The sequence below is a fragment of the Helianthus annuus genome, chromosome 9 (assembly GCF_002127325.2).
Source record: "Helianthus annuus cultivar XRQ/B chromosome 9, HanXRQr2.0-SUNRISE, whole genome shotgun sequence".
NCBI lineage: Eukaryota > Viridiplantae > Streptophyta > Magnoliopsida > Asterales > Asteraceae > Helianthus > Helianthus annuus.
The window spans coordinates 34,478,696-34,504,945 of record NC_035441.2 but is presented as its reverse complement, the minus strand read 5'-3'; the positions used below and the strand labels follow the sequence as shown (position 1 = coordinate 34,504,945).

The window sequence follows — 26,250 nt, the reverse complement described above, 5'->3', positions numbered from 1 at the left end:
ACCTCTGAAGCGGAAGCTGCTTTCCAAGAAATGAAGAACTACATCTGCCAACTCCCAACCCTAGCCACCCCAGTACCTGGGGAACACCTGCTCTTATATCTATCAGCCTCAAAGACAACCATAAGCACAGTTATGATGGTGGAACGGGAGGGAAAGCAAATACCAATATACTTCATCAGTAGAACACTTAAAGGCCCTGAGGAGCGTTACATGCCACTGGAAAAGTTAGCATTAGCCCTTGTTTTCACATCCCGAAGACTCAGGAGGTACTTCCAGGGACACAAGATCACTTTAATGACAGATCAGCCCCTCCAGAAGGTGCTCAAGAGGCCGGAGCTGTCCGGACGACTGGCTAAGTGGGCCGTAGAACTGGGAGAGCACTCCCTGGAATTTAAACCCAGAACAGCCATAAAAGGACAAATACTGGCCGACTTCTTAGCAGAGGTTTCGGAGGACGAAGAAAAAGAACTCCAAAAATGGGAAGGCTTGGAAAGAAAAGAGAAAGAGGAGGAAGACAAGGCTGTATGGAAGATATTCACAGATGGAGCCTCCAATGAGAAAGGAAGTAAAGCAGGCATTACATTGATAAGTCCTGAGGGGGTTGAGTTGACCTACGCCATAAGACTAGATTTCGAAAATACCAACAATACCGCAGAGTATGAAGCCCTTTTAGCAGGGATGAGGTTGGCAAAGAAAATGAAAGCAAGGCATGTGGAGGCTAGCACCGATTCGCAGCTGGTGGTCAAGCAATATCAAGGAGAGTACGAGGCAAAAGATAGCACTATGGCCCAATATGTGGCAAAAGTAAAAGAAATGGCCGAAGTGTTCAAAACTTTCAAGCTAGAATACATCCCCCACGGAAGAAACAGAAAGTCCGACGCCCTTAGCAAGCTGGCCTCAGTAGCATTTGACCACCTAGCAAGAGAAGTCAAAGTGGAAGTCTTGACCTCCCCCTCCCTCGGTGCAGAAGAGGTAGCTACACTCGAAAATGCACAAGAAACATGGATGACAACAATTGTAAAGTTCCTCAGAGACGGAACCCTGCCTGAGGGGGAGTGGGCGGCCAGAAAGGTAAGGGTCAAGGCCCTGCAATATGAATTGATTGATGGGGAGTTGTATCGAAGATCATACCTGGGCCCCTCCTTAAAGTGTGTTGACATGGAAGAAGCTGAGTATGTGATTAGGGAAATGCACGAAGGGATTTGTGGAATGCATTCAGGGCCAAGGACGGTAGTAGCAAAGGCAATGAATGCGGGGTTCTATTGGCCTCGAATGTACGAAACAGCTTCCGAGGAAATCAAGAAATGTGACAACTGCCAGGTACATGAACCTATGACCCACCGACACAAGCATCCCATGATACCAGTCTCGACATCCTGGCCCTTTCAGAAGTGGGCCATCGACATAATAGGGCCGTTCCCGGAGGGTCCAGGAGGGGTCAAATATGTGGTAGTCGCCATCGATTATTTTACTAAGTGGATAGAAGCGAGACCCTTAGCAAAAATAACCGGGGAACAAATAAGGCGATTTGTGCTAGACAACATCATCTGTAGATACGGGGTTCCAAAGGAGCTGGTAAATGACAACGGCGTCCAATTTGTGGGAAGACCCTTCAGACCCAGGTGTGAACAGATGCACATACAACATGTATTTACCTCCATCACACACGCTTAAAGCAACGGATTGGTAGAAAGAGCCAATCAAAGCGTTATCAAGGGAATAAAAGGGAGGCTCGGGAGGAAGCAAAAATGATGGTTGGAGGAACTACGATTTGTGTTATGGGCATATAGGACCACTCCTAAAGATTGCAACGGGGAAACTCCTTTCAGCCTAACTTACGGGATAGAAGCCGTTATCCCGGCCGAAATAGGGTCCCCAACTGCCCGAATGAAGCTCAGAGAGGAGGAGAACGAACAGGACCTCCGGATGAACCTCAACCTTTTAGAGGAAAGAAGAGAGGTGGCAGCAATCAGGGAGGCCAAATACAAGAAGCAGTTGGAAAGTTATTACAACGCCAAAATGAAAAAGCTCAGCCTCGTCCCAGGAGATTTGGTGCTAAGAGCAAACAAAGCCAGCCTACATGAGAGCACCGGAAAACTAGGCCCCAATTGGGAGGGGCCTTACCGAGTCATATGGACAAAAGGTAAAGGGAGCTACAAGTTGGAAACACTCCAAGGCAAGGAGGTTCCTAGGACGTGGAACCTCATGCAACTTAGAAACTATCACATGTAAGGAGTAACTCCCTGGAAAAACGGCCAAGGAGCCACTTTTGTAATGATTAACTAATATCCCGGGGTTCACCCCCAGGAACAGGTCTTTTGTAACAACTTATGTTGGGAAGTTAAATCCCCCAAGTAAATGAAAAATGGGCAATTAGCATGTCCTCTTTTGACAAAATAGCAGGTATTATATCTAGGCAGACGTGCCTGGAAACACTATAAAGCCTAATTAACAAGTAAACACACGTGTACAAGGTATATCAAACATGCCAAAAGCCCGGCCGTGGGGCAAATAGGGTCTAGCTAACCCGAAGAAAGCGGACAAAAACAAACTAAAAACATAATCTCACATTATAAACTTGTCATGTGATTGGCCTCGAACAGACAATCCTGGTAAATTAGACAAACCACAAGTATAACACATATTTGTAAACAAAACTACAAAAGGAGATCATATTTTATTCATTTACAAAACAAATGTACAAAGAAAAGCCTTAATAACTTTGGCCAAAATACAAGACAACAAAACACAACAAGTTCAACCAAAAAGACCAAAGCTCAACTTCTTGCAAAACGATCCAAAGGTCCCCAGGAAAACACCAGCTTGATCCTAGGCAAAAGCCCCTGCAAAACAACAAACATAACAAAAAGCAAGCAAGAGACAGGACAACAACACAGGGTCATAAGTTATACGATTAGGTACCAAGAAGAACCCCCACATAAAGGTTCCCCTTCTCAAACACAAAAAGTTCAAAAGTATCCTAAGGAAAGTAGTTATTCAAGTTACAACCATATCGAAGAAAGAAAATGTCTAAAAATCACTAGGGGGCACCCCCCAGATACAGATGGCGGAGAGAAAGGACCAACAAAGGAAAACAGGGCTTTTAATTCATCTATCGATATCAAGGGATGCTCCAGGATTTTCTTTAGGATGACCGGGGTCTTGCTCCCAAACTCCTCATCCAGCTTGGATAATTTCTTCTTAGCCTTGGAGTTATACAGCGGAGTCTCCTTCCTACCCAGACCCTGAGCAGAATAAGCATAACCATCCTTCAACCCAGCCTGGTAGCCAACATCCCGGTAAGCCCTATATATCTCCTCCAAAACACTCTTAAAATCCTCTGACTGGGAGACAGAAGAAAGGAAGGCCCCAAACCCCTCCGTGATCAACCAATGTTTTTCCCTGGCCAACCACTGGTTATCATCAGAAGTTATCCCATAATCTGCATACATGGTATTCAACTGCTCCTGGGAGACAAAGCCAACTTATTTCAAATGCTTTAACTCAGCAACCAGCTCCCCCTTCTCCTCTACCAGCGCCGCCATCTCCCTTTCCCAAGCTTGCTTCCTCTGCTCCAGCATGGCCCCTGCTCGGGGGGGGGGGGGGAGGGCTATATACCTTCTCTTCCTGCAACTTCCACTCAGCCTCGACCACTTGACACCTAAGGTCGGCAGCAACAGATTGAGAGGTCTTGAGCTCAACCTTGAGTCCTTCATTCGCCCTCCTTAAATCATCAATCCGCTGTAGCATTCCAGCGCCTCTGAAAAAGTTCTGACAAAGGGACAAGCTGTACTGATCCTCAAATAGATCATCCCTAAGAGCGGAGTTCACAAACTAATGAGAGGGAGGAACAACATGAGTAAGAAAGTCCCTAGCAGACTCAGGAGTCCCTATCACGGAAGAATGAGATATTTTCCAGTTGGGGACATATGTGTGAGGAATAGCATCAGCGAACATAGGAGCCAAAAGGGACCGATGAATAGGACCTTCAAGGCGAGTGGGTTTACTGGTCCCCATAGCATGAGAAGGTGAGAGTTCAAAGACTGAGGAGAAACGAGTTATGCCCACCTCGGAAGTCTTATCCTGAACACGGGAAGAAGAGGGACCAGTAGGAATTTCTATGGGATCCTGAGAACTCCCCTGCATAACAAGAAAAGGGATATAAAAAACAAAACAAAGGTAGAAAAAAAGGGAATGGGAGGAAGAAAAAACTTACCAGCAAAGGTGCACTCACAAGACTTGAAGACCTCAGGTGTTTAGACAAGGAACCTTTGACTCCAACAGGGGGAAGATCGGAAACAACCTTCGACAAAGGAGGGGGCTTCTGCCCGCTGGCACTCCGGAGCCTTTGCCGGATATCGCGGGGAGTAGGGGTTGGCTTAGGACTTGCAGCCTTTCTTTTACGAAACAAACAAACCTCCAAGGCTTCATCATCACTTTGATCAGAATGCTGAACAAGGGGAGGGTCAAGGGAACTCTCCTCCTCATCAGAAGGGGTTCCCTCATCAACCCCATGACGACAGAACCCCCAACCTGGGTTGACCCCCCGGTAACCTGTACCTCCGCATTCAAGCCAGGATCGATTTCGTCATCAACTACAAACTTGACATCCTTGGAATCACCTTGAAGTAGCCTCCACAAAGTTAGCTCTGTACAAGAAAAAGCACTAAAGATGACTGCACAACTATTAAGGCACAAAAAGGACAACAGCAAATAGCAGATCAAGAATAAAGGATACCCTTTTTTACCAAAAAAAGGCCTTGGGACAAACCGGGTAGGAAGGGCTCAACCCCCCATGGCGAGCATCCCCTCGGAAAAAAGTAAAGGCCCTCGTTGGGTTTTCGTACATTCGTTTCCACTGGACGGTCTCAGCAGTAGACAGGGTCGAAACAACATCCTCGATAACAGCCTCAACATCTCTTGGCAGTGGAGATTCCGGCATCATAGTAGCAGAAACAAAAATAAACCTACTCTTCCAATCCTTCGGGTAGGTAGAAGTTGGCATAAAAGAGTAACAAGGTTTCGACACACTGTTTTGCCGCTTTGAAAAAGTAAACCAATCTCCGTCGGAGATTAGCTTATAGAACATGCAGAACAGAGGGATAGAGGGTTCACCAGAAACGGCTGCACAGGACAACACGAAGTGTACCAATCTCATAAATCCTAAGGGATGTAACTGAGAAAAGTGAACGCCAAATTGAGGAAGCAAAGCAACCTTGAAAGGGGAAAGAGGATACCGGACCCCACAGGAGGAAAATGCTAGCGTATAAAGGGGGATCATGTCCGGCGTACACTCAGCCAGTTCATTAGGACCCGACAAAGAAGGAGAAAACTGCTCATGGATATTGTATGTTTCAACGAAGGACTTCAAGTCCTTTGCTGTCAAAACCGATCTTATCGCTGAACGGCCGGAACGGCTCATGACAGATGGTGATGATAACCGTCACGTCAAAGTCCTTTCGAAATTCAAAAAGGAGACACGTGTATCGATGGGATTAAACCCCGCCATTAATATTCGACAGGTTAGTAGAGGGTTAATAATAACCACTTGGGGCCCAGGCCCACATTTTCTAAGACAGAAAATTACCTTCTGTAAATACAAGTATGGCTCAGCCCCGGATCATGAGCCTTGGGTCTCAGAGCCAGGGACTAAATATGACTTGACGACGGGCCAAAGGATTGCTCCATTTACCCGGTTTGGGCTGATGCCACAAAAGCCCAACACATGAGGCCCACGAATAAGTTTACTTCTCCATTAAGGCTTTCCACATGAGAATATGAGCGGGAAACAAGAATTCAGAAAAGCAAAAAGAGCATTTAATGTCCGATGTAACTAGCATCTCGACTGGCATGGTATTCTTCCATCCGTAAACATTAAATGAGGCCATCATCCTGACCCTGGGGTTCAGACACGTGTCTGAGCCCCCCAAAGATTACCAGAAGCCGTTGGATCACGTCAACTAATATCCCACATGCAAGATAAGGTTACTCGCTTATATAAGAAGAGGAAAACGGTAACAAGAGGTATGAGCACATTTAACACACTCTCATTTACTCTCCCTGCATTATCTCTGACCAACATTCTCACACATTAATCACACTCAGACATTTATTAGATTCACACCTTGAAGGAACTATTCCGGTGATCATAGTCATCGGAATAAACTCCTTTCATTCTCCGGCAAGTTTACTTACTCTCACGCCGGAGCTTGGTCACAGATCCCCCCCACCCCTCGGGGTCCTCCGTGGCGAGGCTAACTGTTTGTTCTTTTGTAGCAACGAAGACAAAGGCCTCTTGACGTCAGCGAAGATCCATTTAACGGCATCCGGGATTTGGGTATTCGACAAACCCTTATCTATTAGTGCCTTATTTGCTAGGTTCATTTTCTAAGATTTTTTTTTATTTATTATTTGACAATTATAATGTTATTATTATCTATGATACAGCATATACATATGTAATGTATCATATTTTAATCTATATAATTGTTATGTAAATAAAAATTATACAATAATTATAGTAGTAAAACAAACATATATGGAAATCTCAACATGTATCTTTTATACAAACTAACAAGTATACCTGATACATGCAAATACGTATTGTTCGATAATCGACATGTAATTACCCGATGCGTATTGTGCTGGATATGAGAACCGATTTTATAACCGAGTATGATACTAATACCTGATCCAAATGCGACCTATTTCCATCCTTAATTATACTAACAACTCCACAACAAAATTACCAAATAAATAATCTTACACATAAATGAAATACAAAACTACACAATGAAACATCTTACACATGCATTAAAGATACGTTGAAACTAATGTTGGTTCAGTTCTGTTTGTGCATGAAGGAAAACAATATAAATCATACCTGTCACAGCAGATAGTGCAGAGGAGAATCCAGTAATGGAGTTCGACATGATTGTCATCTTGATCTGGTTCCTCCTTAGGGTGCTAACTGATGATGGGGACTTAGAAAACCGAAAAGGGTATCGGTTATGGAGAGGAGGTTTCGTGATGATGTTATGGCTAATGGGGTGGTGTAATTGTGTAACTGAGTAACCCCTAAACCTCCACATAACTCTCCTTATATAAGCACCCAGGAGGAAACCTAATTAGTTACTAAGGGTAATATGGTCCATCAACAATTACCAACTAATTAAATAATAGGTTCTAATATATTTTGATCTCTATAATGTAAATGATTATGATGGCTATAGATTAAATATTAATACGTAATATATTTAATCTTACATTCTCCCACTTAGCCGAGTAATCATTTACTATGAGTATTAGATAAGCCTGATCAGGAGTTAACACTCATTTTAGCCTTAAACAAGTACTATAGCAAAAAAATACAGCCGTTGAATCATTATGCGACTCAGGACCCCCATTAATCATACTATAGCCTTAATTTAAAACCTAATCATCATGATCAAAATACGCGTAAGCCCTTTGTTTGATTTGTAACTTTTATTTGTCTATATGCCATTATACCGGTTGAACATATTCTAACAGACATACAAAATCAAACTTGAGGAAAATTAACTAATACTTAGTCATTCATAGTACGATATGCAATTGCACATGGCCATTAATTAATACCCGTCTATGAGCTCTCTTAATAAGACTTATGGGTAATAGCTCTTCAGTTATAGGATCCTTAAGCATATCATGAATGTATTCGATACAAAACTTAGTTTCCTCAATTCGTTCATAAACGAATAATTAATTGCGTATCGAAACTTAATGCAGCACCTCTTGAACTGTCACTGTTCAAGGAGTTATGGTGGCTGACTTTATCACACTAATTCTTCAAAACATTATATGGAGTTAATAAACTTATGAGTCCACTGATTAAATTTCCAACAACATTTAGTGGCCATGTTATGTCGTTATAACTTAGGTTGTTAATATCAGTGCATTATGACTCCTCCATGAAATAGGTTTTGTCTGCTGACATAAAGATATACCCGAAACTGCATTTTATAATCTTTGAATATCTCAAAGTTAGAGTAATAAACCGGTTTTAATTCTCACTTCTTCTTTAAATTGCAGTCTCTCGTTTCTTTTAAAGATATTGTAATACTCCATAAGATGCTACACATTAATCTAGACATATCTAGTGTGTTGCAATATGAGTAATATCTAAACGAGTATAGACTTAAACTTACATAAGGCTTCTAATTAATGAAGCATAAATAAATAATCTCATTTATCCTATTATCCTCTAAAGGAGAGCAATATTGTTTGTTACATATGTAAGGACCCATTTAATGTTAAACTTATGGAACGAAACTAATATCCCATTGGGTCTATCTCAGTATGTTATGATATCAATCACGTAAGAGATATCTCTGAGTTTTATTATATCAAAGTTTGTGTTAACAATACTTTGACTTATGTAACATATGCTTGTCAAAGAATGTCATCTATATAGACAAGTTTATTTTAGTTGCTCCCACTCATCTTGAGGTAGGTACATTAATCCACTTGATTCTTGATGAAAATAATTACGTTAGCTTTTCATCACATTATGATGTTTGCATTAACCCATACATGGATATTATTGGCTTACAAACAAAGTGTTCTTTAACCTTCAGTTTGAAACTTTAGGTTGTTATCTAATGAACATGTAAATGTGTCAGCCATTTATTAGGGAAAATCGTTTTAATGTTCATCTAATGTAGCTTAAAACTATTATAAGCTACTAGAACAGTGATGATCCTCAAAGAAATCTTTTGTTAGATATGCAATAAAGATTCTTTAATAATTTATCTCTTCCTGAGTACAACCTTTGACAATCAATCATACTTTTGAGTGTCTTAACGCTTATATTAGGATTTGGTTTAGTCATGAACACTCTTAGGTAACTTAATCAAATCCCAAACGTTATAAGAACACACAAAGTCAGTTTCACTATAAAACTATTTTATTCCATTCAAATGATTGATTTACACTAATGGCTTAATTTGAAGAGATAGGATCAGTAAACATTTCCAAAATCCATTTCAACTTCAATTAGGGAGGTTATGTAATCATCAAAGTTAGTAGGCTTTTAAACCTAGATGACCTCCTGAGTTGATTATTGGGTTCATTAGAAGTTTCAATTTTATGGATTAGCTCTTGGTTAGGTTGCTATCATTTTCATTCTAAGTTTGTAAGAGTTGGTGCAGTATAGTGTACAAGAGGTGTAATCGGAGTTAAATTCGGAGTGATTTTAATGACACTCTTCCCCCCGCCTCTTGTATTCCTTGCAAGTCATAATAAGGACTGTGACTGCTCCCACTAACCTTAGAAATCTTTAGGAACTCAGCATGCTTAGGGTCAATACTTAACGACCAACAAATTCTAATAGAGAAAACAAATTAATGACATTAGTCGTTGTAGTTTCTCTTGTTGAGGATTATGTTAGTTTAGGTAAGAAATCTAAGTGCGCCCACAATTAAGCAACAATGAAACTTTTGTAAGAGTAGCATTAGATTTAAGGAGATAAGGTTTGATTGAACAGTGTCGTGATGGAGCGATGTCTTGTACAAGAGGTGGAAATTTAAAATTTTCAATCCCCCATCTCTTGCAACTATTGCAAGTTATTATTAAGACACTTAATGCTCCCACTGATCTTTAACATCTCTAGAATGCTACAAGAGATGTTTCAATGAGCTACGTGACGTGGGAACCTATCACATATACGTTAGACTTTATTTGATTTCTTTAATGTCCAGATATCATAAGAAACTTTAAGGACATATTTAATAGAAATCTGATTAACTACATATATGAATAGAGTTCTTCTAAGACCGTAGGCCATATGCGACAAAATTTAGATACAAGTTGATAGTCTTTCAAATGATAAATGAATTATGTCTGAATATTCCATTTGGAATAAGTTCCACGAATGTCAATGAATGACTTATGATGGACCCATACTTATTCCTTAAGCCAAGTAATATTTAGGGCTGTAACGTCATGATTTAGAATCACTGAAAATGAGATTAGATGAAAAAATCATCCTCATTAACCATGTTATGATTTCTCATGAATTTTGGTTCTAATGGATGAAATTTATAAGTCTCATTTTCCTTTTGTCAAATTCTCATTTGCATGATGACAAAAGTTGTGAAAAAGTAAGGTATCATCTAGTTTCATCACAGTAATGTTTCTATCCAGATATTTAGAAAAAATAAGATGAGAATTTAAGATAAGTGTGACTTTATGTTGACTATGCAAACCTCACAACCTTCATAACATTGCTTAATTATGATACTATATTCTGATTAATCAGAATATATAAGGTATCGAAAAGCGTTGTTGGAAGACTGTTCATTATGGTTCTTATAGTCTTAACATTTAATTTTGTCACTAACTCTCATGTTAGTTATTTGTCGAGTTCTGGTAAGGAAACGTATGGAACTAGAGTTAACTAATCATGTGTTAGTTGGAATATTAAAATTATCAGACTTAAATATCATTAGTAAGTTACTATCTAATCAATTTATCCAACTGTTTTTTTTTTTTAGAATAATGGATAGTCTCGTTGCTTATGCCTAGTCTAATGACATAATTATGCAGTGAGATTTTCCCTTGAAGAACCTTAACGTTGGGATTAGCACTTGTAATTTGTCTATGGACCTTAGAACAATCCTCTTGTAAAGTTCTTAGTGGTTGTAAGGTGAATAATATCTTATTTTCCAGTGTCAAACATTTATTTCTATGTACATATGTTGCTTATCAACACACTCGTTATACTTTGGTACTTTTGAGTGTTATAGCTGATTTATAATGCATCAAATTGTACAAATGAAGAAATAAAACTTAGTATGTAATGTACTGGAAAATGTACTTATTTCCATGCGTAAGCCCTTAACTTTACGGGTCATGGTATTGTACATTATAATATATTCACATATACCACTTAACCTTATAATTTATAATTTAAATGAAGACATGCACCTTAAGAGTTCTTGTGATTATTCCACAATTATAGATTAGTCTTAGGAAAGACTTAATCTGGAATAACTTTAGTGATAGCAATTATGTTAGAGAGTTCTTGATTATCATAAGAGACATCATGTTCGATTTATCCTAATCATCATGCTCTACTTTTCTTCCGTAGTGCCTTATCAGAAGAGAGCAATAAGGTTATCGTGTCTTAAGAGATAATCAAGGATTTAATTTAAGAGCTAATTCTCATAGAAACTTTAAATAAAGCAAAACATTTTAGGCTTAGGAATTAGAGTGGATGAGATATAGATTTATAGAAGAAAATCATAGTGAGTAAAAATATGGGTACTAAGAATAAGGCAGACAAAATGATCACAAAAATTAATTGAGGATCATTAATATAAGGATCATTATGTGAAGAGGTTGTGATATGTCTATTACTAACATCAAAATAATAGACTACTTAAAGTTCTACTTAAACGAAGACAAAACAGCTTTGGCCAGAAGTGTAATCATTTAAGTATATGTGCAAAGTGGTTGTAACAAATCAGCTTTGGCCAGAAATTGAGACAAACACTTTAATTATGCACTTGTTGAGTATGCCATCTATGAATGAATTAGATCAGCTTTGGCCAGAAATAAAGACATTCATGCTTATGATGCACACACAGCATAGCTTTCGTAATACTTGGATGATAAGTAGATGCATCAAGTCAGCTTTGGCCAGAAATGATGCATCAGAAGCTCATTCAAGTAAAGCCATTTTGGTTTTGTAAAACATTATTTGATCCTCATTAATTAACTAAATAATTACAAAAACCAAACATTTAATAGCAAACCACCCGTTAGCGCGGATCGAACTCCGCGGTGAGTTCGCTGGGGTTTGCGGGGGACAGCGTGCCCCCGCCCGGGGTTCGGGGCGGAGCCCCGAAATTTTTTTTTTTTTTCTTTAGTTCACATTTAAACAGCTTAAAATAATGAGATTTCGAGTCGCAACTACGGTCTCGACTAATGACGTTATGGTTGCGAGTCGCAACTACGGTCTCGACTAATGACCTTTTGCTCTGGAGTAGCAACCTCATGGTTGCGAGTAGCAACCTCATGGTTGCGAGTAGCAACCTCATGGTTGCGAGTAGCAACCTCATGGTTGCGAGTAGCAACCTTATGGTCTCGAGTGATGACGTTATAGTTGCGAGTAGCAACCTCATGGTTGCGAGTAGCAACCTCATGGTTGCGAGTAGCAACCTCGTGATCTCGAGTAATGACGTTATGGTTGCGAGTAGCAACCTCATGGTTGCGAGTGATGACGTTATGGTTGCGAGTAGCAACCTCATGGTTGCGAGTAGCAACCTCATGGTTGCGAGTAGCAACCTCGTGATCTCGAGTAATGACGTTATGGTTGCGAGTAGCAACCTCATGGTTGCGAGTAGCAACCTCGTTAACAGCTGTTAATTGTGATATCATAACTGAAAATTCGAAATCTAAGGGATTAAGAGATATTCTTTCCTGTTTTAAGCTGATCTAATTTTGTCAACATATTTCGAAAATAATAACTGTTTATCTAATAACAGTTTCGAATAAAATTAAAAGATAAAAATTAGATCAAACATGGAAAAAACACCCATTAATCCTAAATCATTCCAAAACATAACAGAATACTTCGAATTTTCTCATGAACATGATGAACCCTAATCATAAAAAATAAAATTCTGGAACCCGAAACCTGAATTTTTTAAGACTTCTAAACAGATTTCGGTTGTAAAACATGAACCCAGTTAAAATCGAATGAACATATGATTATTTTTCACGAAAACTAAGATCTCGAGTCGATGTTCATGACTCGAAACGGCTGTTAATTTCATAAAGTTTCAAAATTCCGTTTTCCAAGTTTCAATCCCAGAATTATGGATACAAAACAGAACTGACTAATCAACATATGCTCTGATACCACATGTTGGTTCAGTTCTGTTTGTGCATGAAGGAAAACAATATAAATCATACCTGTCACAGCAGATAGTGCAGAGGAGAATCCAGTAATGGAGTTCGACATGATTGTCATCTTGATCTGGTTCCTCCTTAGGGTGCTAACTGATGATGGGGACTTAGAAAACCGAAAAGGGTATCGGTTATGGAGAGGAGGTTTCGTGATGATGTTATGGCTAATGGGGTGGTGTAATTGTGTAACTGAGTAACCCCTAAACCTCCACATAACTCTCCTTATATAAGCACCCAGGAGGAAACCTAATTAGTTACTAAGGGTAATATGGTCCATCAACAATTACCAACTAATTAAATAATAGGTTCTAATATATTTTGATCTCTATAATGTAAATGATTATGATGGCTATAGATTAAATATTAATACGTAATATATTTAATCTTACAACTAAAACACATACTAAACTTGATCTAGATTCCATAAAACTTCGACATTAGATAGCGTTTCCTGTTTTCTTCTTCAGGAGACAAGAGCTCATTCTCCTTCTTTAACAGTGTGTTTAGCTCCAGAAGTTGCATTTTTCTTAGCTTCCATTCTTTCTTTTTTTGTTCCTTTTGTTGATTCAACTCGAGTCTTTTTCTCATGAGTTCATTTTCACTTTCTCTAATAAGCCTTATCGCACGAAGTTGTGCAGCAATTTCTTTAGAAGCATTACCTTTTCTTTTCCTTTTTCTTTTAGCCGCGTCTCTACGTGTTGGTCGTAGAATTGTTGAACCATGATCACCATTTGCCATGCTTATGAGTAATTCAATTAAGATGTCATCAAGTTGTCGATTTTGTTCAAGAATCCGTTCTTCCCATTCATTGTATTCAGAATCTGATGAATCGGAATCCGATGAACTAAAACCAGATGATAAGTTTTCTTCCTGAGACATTTTTTCAAAGACACAAGTATGAAAAGGTAAGGTTGTATAAGAAATTGTGTTAATGTTATACTTTATTTACACAATAATCTTGGTAATTTGTTTTATAATATTAAATAAAAATTATATTAATTTTATATATTTAAATAAAATCCAAGCATCTAATAGAAAAATGACCAGTAAGAACCATTAAGTGCTGAATCAGTAAAAGGTCTAACCATTAAGAGCCAGTATAATGTTTAATCATTCAGAGACAAATGTCTGACCAATTCAGATTAGAGGTCTTAAGCATTCAGACTTTGTATAAAACTTAACTATTCAGAGATAAATGTCTGAACCATTCAGACATCTGCTCACGAAACAAACAATCTGAACCATTAAGTGTGGAACCAGTAATATATGTCTGAACCATTAAGAGTATCGTTAAGAGGTAAACAAACAGCCTCTGAAAAGCAGTATCGTTATTTTTACATTACAATTTAAAAGTCACATAATAATATTACACTTAAACTTTAGTTGTAGTGTAATAAGTATTACATTACAATTTTAAAGTGAAGTAATAAGTGTTATGCTTCAATTTTAGTTATAGTGCAATAGTTATTACATTATATTTATATTATAACAATTTTGAAATGCATTAGTTATTATGCTTCAATTTTAAAAGTATCATAATAATTATTACACTTCAATTTTGTTGCAGTCACTATTTACAAAAACTAGTGGAATCCTTTCGCACATTGCGGCGGGAATTCGGTTGATATTAGTTTTAGTACCGACATTCGTTAAAATATATCGTGATATATAAAGAGATTGACACGCGTTTTACAAAACGAATATCAATAACAGTTCCGATAGTAGCAATACACGTACCACCACCGATGCGTGAGCTGGCCATTTTGGATCCAATTTGGTAATTTTCCCAAATAAATTTGCCAAAATGTTCAACTTGGGAATCAAAAATTAGAATTGCACATTTTTGCACTTACCAGATATCATACATCTTCTTATTATATATGTTGAAATAAATCAGTTAATGATGGAAGTCAAAACCTCAACAGGATACTAATTCAGATCAAGAATGAAAAATATGGAGCTTATATACTTGTAAAAAAAATGTAAAAACTCACAAATTCAGAAATCCTTTGTTCCACATTTTCAGTTGCCGAGCCCAAATCTTGGATGCATTTGTTCTTGTTGTCATCCATCGTAAATCTTACTTTTTTTTCTCTACACCAGCACACTCCACTGACACTGAGATCAGTATGTTAGGATATAGGCAAATTTAGGCCACACAAAAAGATTAGGTCCATACGGGCCACCTTTATGAAGTGGGCTTCCAAATGGGATGTTAAAACTTCAAATTGGACTTTATACGTAAAAATAAGGTAGCCTGTCTTGTGCCAGAAAAATTATAAAGTATATTGGTTTTATATGGTGCATGCCCAATAAATAAATAAATAAATAAATATGTGATTGTTTGGTATTTTTTTTTTAATAAAGTGCTTTTACGGGATACGGGGTGGTATGTCCGGTTTGGCTAAAAGTTTTAGACTGGACCGCTAATTGTTGTTTTAAAAACTGAACTGACTAGGATGGTAAGGTTGAAAAAATCATATGGTTTTAGCGGTTGGATGGTTCAACTCTACTAGAGTTGAACATTGGAATAAAATTGACCGACCCGAACTGTAGTCCAATATTGACATAATGTTCCAGTGCTCAATCTGATCAAATTAAACGATCAAACTGCTAAAAGGAGTTGGTTCGACCAATCCAAGAAACTTAGTCGATTTCGATATTTCATTAAAAAAGCAACAATTAGTTTTTCAGTCTAAAACTTAAACCAAAACCAAACGAACTAAACTAAACCAAAGTGTAGTCTGTAAAATCACTTTCATTAAAAATAAAGCCAGATGGTCACATATTTAGATATTATATATTTATTTTAAGACTTTTCAACAGAGGTGAACATCAAACCAAAAAAAAAAAACCCGACTCGAAACCATTACCCAAACGGCCAAACTGGTTTGTAAAAAACCCAATCTTGTTAGGAACCGCACCATAGGTTTTAAACAGATTTAAGTTTTTTGATCCATTAACTGAGTTGAAATCGGTTTTTCTAACTTGAAACCAGTTTCAACCTCACCCTAACCAACTTAAACATGTTAGGGTTTGTTTTTTCCAACTATAATCTGTTGAAAAATAATTTAATCAAACAATTAATTTATTAATTACCGAGTTATCAGCCAAACCAGTTTGTTCCAACTTGAGCAAACTGATTAAAGAAAGGTAGAAGGAGACTGTCCCGTTGTCGGACGAATTTAAAGAACACGAAAATTAAAACCAACCTGGCGAAGATCGTTGAACGAAAGCCTTGAACTGCACGGATGATTCATGTCCTTAAAGGATTTTACGCGCTCGTATTGCTGTGAGCTGCAGCGTAAACTCTCAGGATTTAATGCAGAACTGATCTGGTATTCCAACAGCAATGGAAACCAGAAAACGCAGAAGCTGGAACGAAAACACGAACACCCAGATGGAGGAGAGTAGGCTGCGAAATTATCAGTGTATGAATGGGTAACAGGAAGCTATTATTTATAGGTGTGGGTTATACCAGAGAATGAGAAAAATAGGGAGTGATATATCAATCCTATACGAATTCGAAATACTGTATACATATCCTATACGAATTCGAAAACTGGATAATGTGCGAAGTGCAAAGTGCGCCTCAAACGCGCCCATTCGCGCCTCAAACGCGACCATTCGCGAGCTCACGGCTCGGCTCGCCTCGGCGCGCGTGTGGGCTTCACCCACTTCTCAACCCATTTATCACTATGGAGGCCCATAAGGGGTAATCCCTTATAAACCATTCAAACTTCACTCACTCCACCAATGTGGGATGGATGAAACATACCAACTTGTATGTTCCTCTTTAATATTATCTTTAATATTTCCAACAATCCCCCACCAAGTTGGAATGTTTCCTTTCACTTATACTAATGATGTCACTAGGTGTCACGAAGATTAAACCCAGTTTATGTTGATAAACAAGAAGAGACAGATTAGATGGTGTCCTATGGAATTAAACCATTAACCTGATAGCCCCCTTCGGTTTACCCCCACACACCACCAGCTGACTTTGCGTTCTCACTGAGCGCGAATATGGCCGTGCGCTATAAATCCTTTTCATGACCCTTTAGAAGATAAACCACTAATCTTCACTCGAGGCGGCACCACCCCTAGATCATATAGGCAAAGTTTTACATCATCCACGTTGCTTGGATGCCTCCAAAACTTTGTTAAGAGCATAAGCTCACCCTTGTTCTCGGCAACGACGTACTATCATACCTCACATGGATCTATCAAATTTGATAGTACCTTCTATCGTTAAGTGACTTCGTTGTTACCCATTAAACTTGAGAAATAGGAGCACTAAGTTCAAGTTGGGTTTCCATCACTAACGATTCTATTGTGGTTTTAGACCCATGTCTCTCGCGGTATTCACAACCAAATCTCTCGTCAGAGGTTTAGTAAATGGATCTGCCAAGTTCTTACTTGTCTTGACATAGACAACCTTGATGGTACCACTTTCAAGCAGTTGTCTCACATAATTGTGCCGAAGACCTATGTGTCTTGATCCCCCATTATACATTGCGTTGTACACTTTAGATAGTGTGGCCTCACTATCACAATACATGGGAATAGACGGCATTGGAACATCCCACAGACGGATGTCAGTAAGTAGATCTCTAATCCACTCTGCTTCCTTACCAGCCGCAGCTAGCGCTATGAGCTCAGCTTCCATAGTCGAGTGGGCAATACACGTCTGTTTCTTGCTCGCCAAAGAAACTGCTCCTCCTGCTAGAGTGAAAATCCACCCACTTGTAGATTTTGAATCATTTGTGCGATCAATCCAGCTTGCATCAGAATAACCTTCAAGTATTCTGGAAGAAGACGTGTATGTCAGTTCTAAGTTACTGGTCCTTTTCAGGTATCCAAGTACTCTACCCACTGCCTTCCAGTGTTCTGTCCCTGGATTAACAGTATACTGACTCAGTTTGCTTACAGCAAAAGCAATATCAGGACGAGTGCAACGCGTTGCATACATCATACTTCCAATAGCACTCGCATACTCCAGTTGAGCCACTGCTCTTCCAGAGTTCACATTAAGTTTCACACTTGGATCAAACGGAGTATTAAACTCTTTAATATTTAAGTGTTGAAACTTAGTCAGAATTTTCTCTATGTAATGAGATTGACTAAGAGAAATCTGACTTCCAGTTCTCTTCACCTTGATCCCAAGAATGGTATCAACTTCTCCAAGATCTTTCATCTTAAAGTTCAAGGACAAATATTTCTTAGTTTCAGAAATACCTTCAAGGTGAGTGCTAATGATCAACATATCATCAACATAAAGACAAATCACGACTGTATAACCGGGTTCGCATTTAGTATAAATACATCTGTCAGCACTGTTGTGTCGAAACCCGAAAGCAGTCACAGTGGTGTCAAATCTCTCATGCCACTGTTTAGGAGCTTGCTTCAAACCATACAGAGATTTAATAAGTCTACACACTTTGTTCTATTGTCCAGGCATCAGAAACCCTTCTGGTTGCTCCAAATAAATCTCTTCATTTAGATACCCATTTAGAAATGTTGTCTTTACATCCATTTGATGGATGTACAGCCCTTTCAAAGCAGACACCGCTATTAGAGTTCTAATAGAACCTATTCTAGCCACAGGTGCATAGGTATCAAAATAGTCGACCCCTTCTCTCTGCATACCCTTTAGCGACTAATCTCGCTTTATAGGCAGAGATGGATCCATCTGGATGATACTTCCTTTTGAAAATCCATTTGGATCCAATAGGTTTCTTTCCCTTGGGTAGATCAGCTAATTCCCAAGTTCCATTTCCCATAATGGAATCCATTTCATCATTGACTGCCTCCTTCCACAAAGGAGCATCTCTTGATGACATTGCCTCGTTGAAAGTTTTAGGATCATCATCCAAATTTACAGCAAAAATGACCTCTCTCGTCACTTTCCTTTGAGTTCCTTCAACCAGGTAAGAAAAGAAATCATCTCCATAACTTTTCTCTTTTCTAACTCTAGTACTTTTCCTTGGTTCTTCAACTATTGGTGAGGGTTGAACCCTTTTCTCAGAAGTACTAGAAGTTGTGGTGCCATTTGAGTTTTCATCATCTCTAGAAAACTTGTTCTCAAAGAATTCCACATCTCTGGATTCTACAACTACACCTGATTCGTCATCCAACAATCGGTAAGATTTACTATGCGAAGCATATCCAATGAATACACTCTTGAAAGCTCGTTCTCCAAGTTTGAGTGTCTTTGGATCAGGTACGCGATAGTAAGCAAGACAACCCCAAACCCTCAAATGCTCTAGGTTTGGTTTTCTTCCTTTCCATAACTCATATGGACTCGTAGGTATCACACGACTAGTGATCCTATTATGAACATAACATGCGGTTAACACAGCTTCCCCCCACATATTACGAGGTAGACCTGATTGGTTTAACATACAGTTAGCCATCTCTACCAAGGTTCGGTTCTTTCTCTCAGCCAAACCATTTTGTTGGGGAGTATATGGTGCAGTTCTCTCATGTATGATGCCTTCTTCTTCGCAGAATGCATCAAACTTTCGGTTAAAGTATTCTCCGCCTCTGTCCGAGCGAAGAATTTTAATGCGTTTCTCCTTTTGTTTTTCAACCTCAGCCTTATATATTTTGAATGCCTCAAAAGCTTCGTCTTTTGAATGCAACAAATAAACATATAAGTATCGGCTCGAGTCGTCACAGAAAGTGATAAAGTATCTCTTACCCCCACGAGTAAGAACTCCATTCAGTTCACAAATATCTGAATGAATTAGTTCTAGTAGTGATGTATTGCATTTAGGAACACTAGGAAAAGGTTTCTTTGTGAATTTTGATTTAACACAAGTTTCGCATTTTTCAAAGTCTTTATCATTTAATTTTAATAAACCTTTGGTTTTCATTTTTTCAATGTTTTTAATATTTGTATGAGCTAAACGTTTATGCCATAAAGAAATTGAACAAGCGATATAATCAGAAGACATAATTTCATTCAAATCAAAACCAATTGCATTACATTCACCAATACTAGAACTAACACTACCACCACTATCACTATCACTTTCATTCCCAAACCCGTCAATCACTGAAACGCCCCCTTGATCCGAATCTTCTTCTTCACCAATCCCATCTTCAGCTAAGTCAAGACGATACATTCCACCCGTGTTCTTTGCTTGACCCACATAGATGTCATGTAGAGAAAATTTCACACGGAGATTCTTGATAACCAGCTTGTAACCATTCCGATCAAACTTATCAGCAGAAACAAGACCCTTGGTGATACCAGGAACATGCAACACGTCCTGAAGAGTAACCACTTGACCATCTCTGAAGTTTAGCCGCACCGTGCCTTTACCTCGAACCTCTACACGATGTCCATCAGCACATACCACCACTGTTCCTTGAGGAACAGGAGCATAAGTAAGAAACGAGCCACGATTCCCACAAACATGAACAGTGGCTCCAGAATCCAAAAACCATCCTCTACATGCCACAATGCGTGTATATTGAGAAAGCATGTTAACTTCACCAAGACCCACATTGGCCACTAGATTGGTGACTTTCTCAACATCAATAGCACTCGTAGAACCAACCGTAGATCCAGATTTCCTCTGAGAGCACTCTCGTGCATAATGCCCTATTTCTCCACAAACATGACATTTACCAGGCCTCTTTGGTTGATGGTTGTTAGTGTGTTGTGACTTCTTGAATTCTTTTTTCTTTGGTGCTGTAAACTTCTTATTCTTTGATGATGCCCCTTTTCCCTTATGACCAAATCCTCCAGCAACATGATTCACACTCGATCCGACTTTACCTCTTTTGTCCCTGTTGCGCGTTTCCTCCTCAATTCGAAGGTGCTTCAACAGTTCATCCAAAGAGTAGTCCTCAGACTTGTGCATCATTCTCTTTGAGAAATCTTTCCAACCAGGAGGCAATTTTGCAATAATGACCCCTACTTGAAATATTTCTGGCAGCGGAATAGAAAGTGCAGTCAATTTGTTAACAAGAACTTGGAGTTCATGCACCTGCTCCAAGATTGACTTGTCATCGACCATTTGGAAGTCTAGGTACTTGGCAATAAGGTATTTGTTAGTACCTTCTTCATGAGCCTTGTACTTATCTTCCAAAGCTTTCCACAATTCTCTAGCACTTTTTATTGGCGCGTACAAGTCATAGAGACGATCCGAAAGAGAATTTTTGATGTGGCCCAGACAAAGATCTTCAGCTTCCTTACGGATAAGTCTTTGCCTTGCCAAATCTTCATTTGGGAGCTCTCCTGCTTCACCAGGAGGGTCATCAGGGATTTCAGGCAAGTCAGGATCAAGGATATAGTAAAGTTTCAGCACAACTAGCATGAACTTAACCTTGTCCGCCCAGCGGGTATAGTTCTGACCATCGAATCTGTCCAACTTGACAAACTCTTGATTCATGAATCTCAGATTGGCTGTTGGTAGTTCAGAGTCCATTAATTCTGTTGATTAAAACACAAATAAAATCCTTTAAGATTGTTGAAAAATAATTTAATCAAACAATTAATTTATTAATTACCGAGTTATCAGCCAAACCAGTTTGTTCCAACTTGAGCAAACTGATTAAAGAAAGGTAGAAGGAGACTGTCCCGTTGTTGGACGAATTTAAAGAACACGAAAATTAAAACCAACCTGGCGAAGATCGTTGAACGAAAGCCTTGAACTGCACGGATGATTCCTGTCCTTAAAGGATTTTACGCGCTCGTATTGCTGTGAGTTGCAGCGTAAACTCCCAGGATTTAATGCAGAACTGATCTGGTATTCCAACAACAATGGAAACCAGAAAACGCAGAAGCTGGAACGAAAACACGAACACCCAGATGGAGGAGAGTAGGCTGCGAAATTATCAGTGTATGAATGGGTAACAGGAAGCTTTTATTTATAGGTGTGGGTTATACCAGAGAATGAGAAAAATAGGGAGTGATATATCAATCCTATACGAATTCGAAATAATGTATACATATCCTATACGAATTCGAAAACTGGATAATTATCATTATACGAATTCGATTTTCTATAGGATAACCCCCATTGTTTTCGAATCCATCTCTATCTCCTTCTTATCTCATCTCATTCGGTTTACAGATCTGACCCACCTGAAACCGAACCTTAGCTAAAAATAAAAGCTCCTCAGCTCCTAGCGACGATGATAACGTGCAAAGTGCAAAGTGCAAAGTGCGCCTCAAACGCGACCATTCGCGAGCTCGCGGCTCGGCTCGGCTCGACGCGCGTGTGGGCTTCGCCCACTTCTCAACCCATTTATCACTATGGAGGCCCATAAGGGGTAATCCCTTATAAACCATTCAAACTTCACTCACTCCACCAATGTGGGATGGAGGAAACATACCAACTTGTATGTTCCTCTTTAATATTATCTTTAATATTTCCAACATAATCAGTTTCAACCCAAAGCCAGTTTAACTCAAACTGATGTTGACTTCCATTGAACAAAAGGTCCAAAACCTAAACCAGTTTAAACCCGAACCAATATTACCTTTTTAACGCTGATGTTGTACTAATTTTTTTTTTTTGAACAGTAAATTTGGATCACTGACGGACCACTAGAGTATCATCGTGCCACCAGCAGCACCACCCGATCATATCCATCTCCACTAGGCATAATGCCTATAAACCAATTCAGGAGGAAACCCAATAAATATAGGAAAACCTCCTTGTGGTAATCGAACCCAGAACATATTGGTGCTAAAGTCTTATCTCACGCTAAGATGCAGCTAGACTATAAAACCATGGACCCGATGTTATACTAATATCAGACCCATTTGAACAAATCCAATTTTGCCTAGGTTATTAAGCCCATACTTTATAAAAGGAAAAAGGAAACTGGCCCATACACACCAAATCTTTTGTATCCAAAACAAACCAAACACACTGCAGGAGTGTTCGTTCATCTTCGTGTTTGTGTGTGAGAGAGAGAGAAAGACAGAAGAACAACCAAACAAGCAAAATGGGAGGAGGTATGGAAGCCAACAAGAACAAATTCATCGAAGATTGGGGCACAGTGAGAGAGAATCTGGAGCACAACTTCCGTTGGACTCGCCGTAACCTAGCTATCGTCGGAATTTTCGGAGTTGCGATCCCCTACTTGGTTTACAAGGGCACCGTTCGTGAATTTGTGAGTTTATACACCTTTTGTTTACTTTTATATGAGTATATGTTTCGTGTTTGTTGTTTCAGATCTGAATTAGTGATGCTTTGTTGAGGATTTACGTTTTGTTATTGAATGATTGATAGATATAGTTGATTTTTGAGAAATTAGGGGTAATTTCTGTTATAAGAAGGTGTATAATGTGTCGTTTGTATGTTTTGGTGTTTAGTTTTATTAATTTTGGTTATGATTGATGGAAATAGGAAGTTGAATTGGGTTTTTTAGGGTTAGGGTTAGGGTTTAGGGCTTTCTGTTGAACTATATTTTTAGGTGATATGCATAGTTTGAATTATGAGTTATGGAGGTATGAAGCTTCTGTAGTGATTGAGATTGAGAAAACATGCTGCCATTGAGTGGACAGTTGATCGGTAGACCGTAGACACAGCTAAGTCATATCTCAAAAATTTTGGTTAGGGAAAAAGCTTGGTGGTGCTATGTGATTGTTCAGTGTTTGTTCTTTGAAGACTAACTTACTAGTCAGATTCGATTGAGTTACTCTGATGTTTGGTTCTACTGTTATTGATTATGAATCAATTAACTGGACTGCCATTTTGTGCATTAAATTTAATTATATGGCTTTTGTAAGAGTTGGTGAAACTATTAATAGTTTAAAAAGAAGTGTATCGTAATTAAATCTCATTGTGCTTTATGACGTGTAACTATGCATCAACTCATTCATGGTGAAATGTCATCCATCCAAATCCAACTACAAGCCATTGTTGAGATATGTAGGCTACGGCCCACTTATAGACGGTTGGGAATTAAGAGGAGCAAATTAGGGTCCGGTTGGCCCTAATCAGTTGGGCCCAGTTATTAGTTTTATGTTTAGAAAGGGTTTAACCCTAATTCTAGTTTATAAATATAATATCTTGTATTTGTAATCAGTATCACTCAATAAAAAGAAAACTCTAGTTGTCCCCATGGATGTAGGATGCACACCATGACTGAATCACGTAATATCTCCGTGTTTTACTGCTTTTTATGTTTACTATTGTTCGTGTGTTGCTCGTATGATCCCAACAGCTATTAACCAGAAATTTTTAAATACATTCCAAAGGGCTAGGGCCTAGGAGGAACAAGAACTAATAAGATTGGGCATTTGGGCTTTAAAGTGCACATTTGAGTAGTACTCTTAAGTGATTTTAACTCACTATGGTAGTATGGTGCACATTTAAACATGTTCATGCAATCTGTGTTCCAAGTGTAACGAGGTGACGGCTTCTAATTTTGTCTTAAAATACGCAAAGGAACTGTTTAAGGAAGTTTTAGGATGACATATTACATTTATTGTTTTAGTTTTACATTTTACGTTTTTATGTGCTCTAGTAGAATGTTAGTATCATTATACTTGTTTGTGCTTCTTAATAAAACTTCTTTTCAGTATTTACCAAAATGCTTATCCGAATTTCGCATGGAAAGTAGTTTATTCAGCGTTGCGTTTAATTCCACTTTAAGTTCATCTTTATGTTCTATGTATCTGCTAAAAAGTCGTTTGAGGCATTTCTATTTTCTTAGGATACGTTAAAGAAAATAAGAAATTGGTATCAAAGCTAATAAGACCAGTTGGGAATTCTTTTATGAGTGCTGCTCACATAGTTTTTGTTTGTAATTTAGAATCTGATTTGATTATGCACAACTAAGAGCTCTCGCAGTTATGAATGATTGGGTAATACAGCACCTCAGATAGTTAATGATTTTTCAAATGTATAGCCCAACAAATTCTTGATCTTAATGTTTTCTTTTATCAATTTGTTCTTTTAATCAACTGTACAAGCTTCACAAATTGTCAAATTACCAAGTTTGTTTGTAGTATGAAATAAACCCTGCATCACCAACAACCTCAAAAAGCGGCTTTTTATCTCTAAAACGACCAGAAATACTTACAGCAACCCAGTAATTCTAATCCTTCAATTTTTTGAACTATACAGCTGTGAATGCTGTAAAATTTCGTATCATATGTATATTGATGCTCTTGTTAGCTATGCACAGGCACCTAACAAGTTATATGCTAAGGTAGTAACATTCATGTATATTTGAATGCCGTAGAGCTAAATAACTTATTGTTGCAATAGTTTAGTGAAGAACCTGTGTGGTTTCTTCGAAAATTGATATGAAAACACTATATTGTCCTTCTTTAAACTTGATAGTAAATAGTTAATGCATTGAAAAGGATTACAAAAACAATAATAATCTAAATATATTGAGTTAAGCGGTTTGGAGGTTGTTTGCATTTAAAATACTCTTTGGGCCCATCTGACCCGTTCTCTTTTTAGCTATTTTTCTAATTTGACCCATTTGAGTTTTAATGTAACCTAAAGCAACTTACTCGTAGAGTCATAGGTAAATGGGTCGATATAACATTTTAACAACTCTATATATATATGAACATTCATATTTCATGTATCGTTTTGACAGCATATGCAAGATGAAGACAATAACAGACCATACAGAAAGTTCCTCCCATAAGATTCAATTCCAGTCAGTGGAGATAATCCAGGCCTCTCTTCACAAACTTCTTTTTCGTTACGGATTACCCTTGTTTTGTATGCTATATTCTTGAGGTCTTACTTACTCTCGGCACTTGTTATTCTCGTTTTTGTTGAACATTAAAAATAAATTGTTATATGCCTTGTGGGTGACTCGTGTTTATCTGTTGGGCAAGATGAATGTTTATTGCCTCAAAACTTTAGTTGAACAGAACAACCTGCTTCAGGGTTAAAAATAATTGTAGTTAAAAATATCAATCGTGACAATTTAATGCTTGATGCTACATGTAAAATTTTCACTTGTTCTTGGATGAGCCTTTACTAAATGTATGTTCATGTAGATGTATTATGTATTAGTAGTGTAACTCTCTCCATCTCTATCCTAAGACCAAATTATGTGTCTTGATAGAACATGAGAAATACAAATGTAACAAGGAGGTAGATGGTTAGTTATGCCCTCATTACAAGGAAGAGTTTGTTGAGAGGTAGAAGGGAGAGGTGCACAAAAAAAACCCGGTTCATTACCCGACCCGGTGGAACCAACCTGGTTCCGGTTCCTACCCGGTAGTAGGAGGAACTGGTCCATACCCATATATACCTGATAGTTCCGACCTGGTTCCACCCTTTTTTTGAATTCGTTCCA

General features: G+C 38.4%; 2 protein-coding genes across 3 annotated transcripts; one reads left to right on the top strand and one right to left on the bottom strand.

The window, feature by feature from the left end:
- Positions 1-6,704: 6,704 nt before the first annotated feature.
- Positions 6,705-15,149, bottom strand: LOC110877405. 2 transcript variants are annotated; one of them, XM_022125539.2, is made up of 3 exons: positions 14,946-15,149; positions 13,343-13,821; positions 6,705-6,830 (listed from the first exon to the last, which is right to left on the bottom strand). In XM_022125539.2, the coding sequence occupies exons 1-2, from the start codon at positions 15,021-15,023 to the stop codon at positions 13,366-13,368; spliced, it is 534 nt and encodes a 177-aa protein (XP_021981231.1). In that variant the 5' UTR covers positions 15,024-15,149; the 3' UTR covers positions 6,705-6,830; positions 13,343-13,365. The 2 variants fall into 2 exon arrangements, with proteins under 2 accessions (XP_021981231.1, XP_035833340.1); XM_035977447.1 differs by lacking the exon at positions 6,705-6,830 and having other exon boundaries at positions 13,280-13,821.
- Positions 15,150-22,827: 7,678 nt separating this feature from the next.
- LOC110877404 lies at positions 22,828-25,912 on the top strand. Its single transcript, XM_022125538.2, has 2 exons — positions 22,828-23,088; positions 25,537-25,912. The coding sequence occupies exons 1-2, from the start codon at positions 22,921-22,923 to the stop codon at positions 25,585-25,587; spliced, it is 219 nt and encodes a 72-aa protein (XP_021981230.1). The 5' UTR covers positions 22,828-22,920; the 3' UTR covers positions 25,588-25,912.
- Positions 25,913-26,250: the final 338 nt, after the last annotated feature.

Excerpts from the sequence above, each read along its gene's own strand:
- LOC110877404 (XM_022125538.2), top strand. The coding sequence starts at position 22,921 with ATGGGAGGAGGTATGGAAGCCAACAAGAACAAATTCATCGAAGATTGG. Across the intron at positions 23,089-25,536 it reads AGGGCACCGTTCGTGAATTT|CATATGCAAGATGAAGACAA; the intron begins GTGAGTTTATAC and ends TCGTTTTGACAG.
- LOC110877405 (XM_022125539.2), bottom strand. The coding sequence starts at position 15,023 with ATGGATGACAACAAGAACAAATGCATCCAAGATTTGGGCTCGGCAACT. Across the intron at positions 13,822-14,945 it reads AACAAAGGATTTCTGAATTT|GAAGAAAACTTATCATCTGG; the intron begins GTGAGTTTTTAC and ends AAAATGTCTCAG.